Source organism: Poecilia reticulata, linkage group LG7, assembly GCF_000633615.1.
Source record: "Poecilia reticulata strain Guanapo linkage group LG7, Guppy_female_1.0+MT, whole genome shotgun sequence".
NCBI classification, from domain to species: domain Eukaryota; kingdom Metazoa; phylum Chordata; class Actinopteri; order Cyprinodontiformes; family Poeciliidae; genus Poecilia; species Poecilia reticulata.
The window spans coordinates 7,646,116-7,653,092 of NC_024337.1; the positions used below are offsets into that span (position 1 = coordinate 7,646,116).

The window sequence follows — 6,977 nt, forward strand, 5'->3', positions numbered from 1 at the left end:
CCAGATTAGATCTGCCCACAGCCTGGATCATTTTAAATCGCTTCTTAAAACTCATTTTTACTCTTTGGCATTTAATTGATGTATTGTTTTGTGCTGTTTTGTCATTTGTGTTGTCGTTCTTGTACAGCACTTTGGTGCAGTTTTATACCTGTTTTAAAGTGCTATATAAATAGATTTGACATTAACATAGAAACAAGTGTTTAAATCATCAGTAGTAGTGACAGTTCAAACTGCTGACCTTCCCTCCATCCAAACCTCGTAAAGGGTCATGGTCAGGTAAAAAGCAGCTAATATCGCTACTGACCCCACACATCCTGGACATAAACCATTTAACTTTTATGTTAAGGTTGACACTGCAAACAGCTGTTTGCAGCACCGCCTGCACAGATTGTTTCTGATAAACACAATGAACACTTCACAGAATAGCCACGTTCTCGATTGCAAAACAATTAGCTCAACTGTATGAGAACTATCTGAGAACAAAAAAATACTATAATTTCTTTAGCTTCTTATTGTACTTTCTCCTACTTATGATTATGCATAAATGTTTATACTTATCAGTGTGTGAAACAGAAATCAAATTTTGCTTCTTGTTGTGGACCTACAGTGTAAAGTGTGAACTGCTGATTCATCATTAGGCTGCATTAACTCCAGTTCCAACAACAACAAGAGAWGGAGTTTCACTGGAAGGAAAAGCTATGTGGTCATAGGAACCTCAGGACTAGGACAAAACTGCCTCTTCGAGTTGTGCTGCTACATTGGAGAGGAAGAAACTGATTTTAATTCTTAGTTGGTAACACTTTATTTGAAGGAGTGTGCATAAGACTGACATGACACAGTCATAAACATGACATAACACCTGTCATGAACATAAAGAAGTCTTTATGAATGTTTATTACAGTTGTCATGAAGTGTCATTCGGTAAATAATGACACTTTAATGCAAAGTTGCTCTAAATGTTGCATTGAAAGTCCAATAATAGTGCCAAATTTGCATTAAATTGAAATTATTTACAAAATTATGCAAAGTTGGCACTTTTAATGGACTTTTAATAAAAGCAACTGAATATATATTTCTGTAGTCAGATTGTTTGGTTAAGGTGCCTTGAGACGACATTGGTTCTGAATTGGGCTATAAAAATAAAAACTAAGGTGAACTAATGAAGTTTTGTTATTTTTAAAGTGTGTATTGAATTTAAACTGGACATGTTCAAACTTTTAAACAATATTTAACTTCAACAGTGATACTAAATTCAAGATAAAAACATTTAATCAAACCCACGTGGCAAAATTCTATGGCAGATTCAAGCTAAGTCAAATTTTTATAAACAATACTGCAGCCTGAACTAACCTGTCTATGTTGCCCTGGAAACACAACAAGCTGTTCTTCCACCAAAACAGTTCCAGTTAGTTTCCAGAGAGCCACTAACCAGCCACAGTAACATTTGATTTTCACTCTAACAGACATAAATTACACTTTAACAACCATTTTTCCAGTTTTAGGTAAATAACTGGAAGACCTGCACAATGTCATTGTGTAACCATATGTTGCTTCATCCTGGCTCACCACTAGGGTCAACTGGTAAATCCTATCCAGCTCCTATCCATCCAGATGCAAACACAAAACTTGAGGTGGGATGAAATATTATCTTGTAAAGCTTCAGAATCATTTTCTTATGAATCGCACACTGCCCCCAAAAATGGTTACGCAAATCAAGGTCTGGTTTGTGTCAAATTCCTTGGTGATCCATTGATATGGACTCTTTGGACATCCTGTGACTTCATTTTTTCCTAAAAATGTCCTTCCACACTGAGTGAGGGTGTTATGAAGTCAAGCCTCAGCTGTGGTGAAGTCTCACTTCAGTCTCTTACAGGCTCTCCATGTCAGTTAACACATTTCCTGGTAAAACTGCGTCGGTCAAATCAGAGCAACCACAGGGGAGAACAAATGACAGGACTCATTAGGACAGGTTGCGTAATCACAGAAAGCCAGGAAAAGTGGGAGATGAAACAGCCAAAACCTCAGACGCTGACTTTATTTGTTTCAGCTGAGGCTCGACCAAAAGCCCAAAAAACCCAAAACTCCGATCTTATATCAAAAGCTAAAGTAAACTTGTGGATGTGGTATGTCTAACGAATGACATACCATTCTCCCAAGGCCTCCAAGCAGCGCATCCTGCCCAGGATCAGCTCCGGATCCTCTTTGTTCATGTCGATCTTCTTGTCATAAGCCACCAGGGCGTCCTCCCACTCATGAAGCTTCTCATACCAAGTGGCTTGGATTTCCTAAAGAAATAAATATACACACAGTAGGATGCAGATAAAAGTTAACACATACATACTTCAGCTTTAGTTGGAGTAGATGCCCGTAACAACACTAACAGCATGCCAAGTGTTCATTTTAACTCTCTTGGACAGCACGGACTTCAAACTTGATAAAAGTGGTGTTTTTATAGTGGTTTTATGGTTATGTACTTCAAAATAAAGCCAGAAATATGATTGATCATTTACGCATTATTTTGTGGGGTCTAAACGTACCACATTTCTAAATCAACCAATGAAAAGGTGTTAACGCTCTGTTGCTAGGTAGAATGGAGACTAGTGGTGCGAGACGCTCTGGAGAGTTTTGGAGACGGGAAGAGACTGGAGCGCAGCGACGCTTTGGATTTTACTAGGAGTGTTTCAGATGAGTTTTTTAGACTATAAGTGTATTAGAGTTCGTGTGTGTGCAGTGTTTTTAGTTTTGTTAGCCGTCGCTACATGGCTGCAGAGCGAGCTCTGACGCACTGAGAAGAGGAAGACTGGGCGCCGGGGAGGCCATTTAGACCCCAGACTCCTAAAGGTTAACCATCCCTCTCCATTTAGACAGATTGATCTATGCCTTATTGTCCAGAAGGGAAAATTTGTCTAAGACATCATCACTAAACTAAAACCCACCTGTTTAGAGTTGCTTATGGCTAAACAAACTAAACAAACTGGCAACAATAAAAGTAATGTGAGCACCACAATTAAATCAGAAACACATAATACACATTCCAGCAAGTAAACAAACCAACATCTTTATTAACACATGGACTTGATTTATTGGGAACCTGAATGATTATTGAACTTTTCCCAAAGAGAAGGAAAAATATGTTAATCAGGTTATTGCCGTTTCAAAAATAATCAAGTTTACAGTCAAAAAACTCAAAGGCACAGCCAGTTTACAGTCAAAGCTAGTTAAGGCAGTTCATTAACGTGGCTTTATTGGCCGGATAAAGCCACATGCTGTATCTGATGAGTGGGTTCTGTCATCAGCTCAAGGACCCATCAACGTTAACAACATGGACCGTTTCCTGTTGCTTTGTTGTTAAAGTAATTGAAAGGAAAAGCTTGCATCCTCCCACATTAAAGCTTCCCAAATGGTCAACTCATAAACACAGTTATTCTGCACGTCAGAGTGAAGCTATTTTTAATGAGTCTTTTCTGAGCTTTTACAGAAGGCAAAAATTCTTCTCTCAAGCACAGAAAGAACCAAGGATCCAAAACTATTCATTCGCTAAACTAACGTTCAGCTGGGTCATCAACAAAATACTGCTCACAGTTTAGAACAAAAGCACAATCCAGTTTTGTATTTTAACATTATAAATTATATTCTAGCCCCACCCGAGAAGCAACAAATACTACACTAATGAATATTACATATTCACAACATTTCCACATTTTATCACACCTACCAAAGTCTGATGCACAATAGACATCCGCAAAGAACAGCAATGGACAACAAAGCTGCTTTTCTCTGCCCACTGGGGGTTTATTTCTGCTTATAAATGTTCTGACTGGACGCTGGAAAAGACTATTGTTGCGTTGATTTTGTGCTAAAAGCAGCTAGCCTATCACTAAAGATATTCAAGCCTAAAATAGCATCTCCATGCTAAAATGTCCTCAATTTTAATGCCTTCCACTTTTGTGAAAGATACAACAAATATAAAAATACAAATCAGAATTTTTCAGATCAAAATGTGTACATTTCTTAATGGTAAAAGTAGAAACCACTGCTAGTAAATCTTATAAACCGGGTTCAAAGGAGAATAACAAGATAAGATTCTCTTTATTTCTTATGTAATATATGTGGAAATTATGTCTGGTCATGTCCAATTAATGTCTATTGTTGGACAATCATTTCATATGAAGACCAGACCCATCCACAATTAAGATGAAATATGCCAGAGCACTGATGGAAATACTGAGGAGCTGACAGTTTGTAGAAACTGTCAGCTTGTACAGGAAAGAAYGCCAGAGGGAAAAAACACTTGCCTGGAGGGAAAGAGAAAATATTCAATATTTAACTTTAAYAGTATACAAACTATTACTGTTATGATAAAAGTTCTGTTTGTATTCCCAGGGATAAAGCTTTAAATCCTTTCAAAGCTTAAAAAAGACCTAGTTGCAGAAGCACTTAAAATATTTGCAAAGTGCAGGAGAAGTAAAACATTCAGTCAATTAAAGAAAAAAACCTTCTCCTTGCTCTTTGCTTCAGATTAATGGCTTTTCCACATGATGCACATTAACAACAATGTGTTCATAATGTGCAGCACATGGAAAAGGAAAATATCCCTAAAGATCTACCATCTCTGTGTCCAAATGAGGAAGGCATGTAGAGCATGTACAGCAAAACGTGTCCAATGCAGACCACCGGACACTTATGTAGGTCAAAACAGTAAAAGGAGAAATGTGGTCTGAGCGTGTGTGAACTGTTGCTACTGTCAGCAGTAACTAAACCAAATCCCGAGTTCTGTTCATCATGTTTTAATATACTGTATAAATCTGAATATTTGCTTCATTAGCAACATAACCAACTTCCAGGAGCCTTTGTATATAGAAAAGAAAAGAATTTACTCACCAGTTCACCAAAATGTTTCATTGCATATTCTAGAACTCCTGATGCCGCCTCTGGCTGCTGCAGTTTGTTGTTGATGCTGCAAGATGGAGCAAAAATAATCTGATGTCATTAGTGTAATTTTACGAAGAGTCTGACCAAAACTTCTTCTGCTGGACGGTAAATTGTCCCAGAGATTATTGTGATTAACAATAATATTTCCATTTTGAGACCGTTTTCAACTAATATAATGATGTTTGCCACTCTGCTTCAACAGGTGACGAGTTATCTGTCAAGACACCACAACTTYGAAGTATAAAACCTCCAGTCACGCGTACGGCTGCTACATCTGGACACACTCATTTTAACCACAAGTCTATTATATTTCCTCAAATGAAAAAGCCATGCGCARGCCGGTCCAATACATCTGTAAAACGCAGGGAAGAGTGCTGGTATACAGGCTGAGGACAGCAGGGAAAAGGTTGATAAAGGATGTTTTATCAAAGATACAACAAAGATACAACAAATATAAAAATACAAATCAGAATATTTCAGATCGAAATATTTTTCAGATCAATATTTTACTCCCAAGTGTCAATACTCCCAGGTTCACATGGTTATCACATCCAACCAGGTGATAAGTCAATCACATGGTTGGATGAAAGAGCAAAAACTCGTTGATATAGCACAGACAGAGCTAATATTAATATCCAAGGGCATGGTAGGCGAGAAATTGAGCAACTGGCTCCTTAAACCAACTAGAGACAATAAACAATCTCCTCTTGGTAGCTGTCAAGCTTCTGATCAATGTCACAAGCCTGAGAAGGCAAGAAGATAGTTCTCAGACTGTGTTTCTCCAGAGGCAAAAACTGAAATACAGTCTGCTCAGTGAAGTCTGAACAAAAGAGAAATACTCGGGATACACTGAAATTACAATTAAAGTGGATCTATGTCTTAGAGTATGAATCACTGAAAGAGACACCTCAACAAATATTGGTTGCGCACACACACAAAAAAACAGAAATCACACAGAAATGGTAAAAAAAAAATAAATAAAATATTTGTGCAACTGATATAGATGGTTTACTGGTGCTGCTTGGAGCTTGTGGCCCTTTGACAAAATGCATAAAATATAATCTATGGAAACATTTTTATAATTACCTTTTTTAACTGCAGCTTGAACCTTTGAGAAGTGCTCATCTCCAACCTCCTTTTGATCATAAAATTTATACCAGTTGCTTTTTACCGTTCGTCTAACGTTACAACAAAGGCAAGTGTTGTCTTCGTCCACATTATAACTTTTCAATTACCACAATAAAATAATCTGACACGCGATAACATTTCAAAATCATTCCTACTTTTAAAAGGTCACTGACAAACAAAAACGCTAGCTAAAAAAATAAAACTCCAAAACTGCCCAAATGTGGCTTATTTGAGAAAACAAATCAGTGTAAGGACATTCTCTTCTGCAGACCCAAGACCAGGGGTGGGCAAACTATGGCCCCCGGGCCACATCCGGCCTGTTGGTCTTATTAATCTGGTCCACCGAAGATTGGTACAGAATTGCCCAAATCAAATCTCATCATAATCATGACTCATTCATTTGGTCTAGTCCTGTAATGCCTGGCGCCCCACCTATAATGCCTAGCCTAAAACGCCCCCTGGCCTAAAGCGCCAGAGGACGCTTTAGGCGCCGTGATACATGACTTGATTTTGTGGAGCTCGGATTTCTCTGTTATTACTCGGCTGCTGCTGTGAACTCTGCAACAGTGAGTGGGCCAAAGAGAAGGAAAGTTTACAGTGAGTGTCGAGTGTTCAATAAGGAATGGACAACTAAATGTCCATTTTTTATGAGTGGTTTGATAACAGCATTTAAAAAAGAACAATCTAGACAAATCACTACTGCAAAATTACAGGCCGATCTCCAACCCCCCATTCATCAGCAAAATTATTGAAAAAGCAGTTTTTAAGCAATTCAATAACTTCCTAACAATAATGAATCGCTTTGACTCCTTCCAGTCTGGTTTTCGTGCTCACCACAGCACAGAGACGGCCCTTGTAAAAGTGGGAGACTGTGGGAGAACCACAGTGCTGGTTCTGTTGGACCTCAGTGCAGCTTT

At 38.2% G+C, this 6,977-nt stretch overlaps 1 protein-coding gene across 3 annotated transcripts in view; it reads right to left on the bottom strand.

The window, feature by feature from the left end:
- Positions 1–6,977, bottom strand: part of LOC103467091 (mechanistic target of rapamycin kinase) — a 152,420-nt gene that overhangs the window by 60,300 nt on the left and 85,143 nt on the right. For all 3 annotated transcript variants that reach the window (XM_008413149.2, XM_017305688.1, XM_008413148.2), the window contains exons 29-30: positions 4,882–4,957; positions 2,146–2,285 (exon numbers count right to left, since the gene is read on the bottom strand). In XM_008413149.2, coding sequence (XP_008411371.1) covers positions 2,146–2,285; positions 4,882–4,957 — 216 coding nt within the window. The remainder of the gene's footprint in view (positions 1–2,145; positions 2,286–4,881; positions 4,958–6,977) is intronic.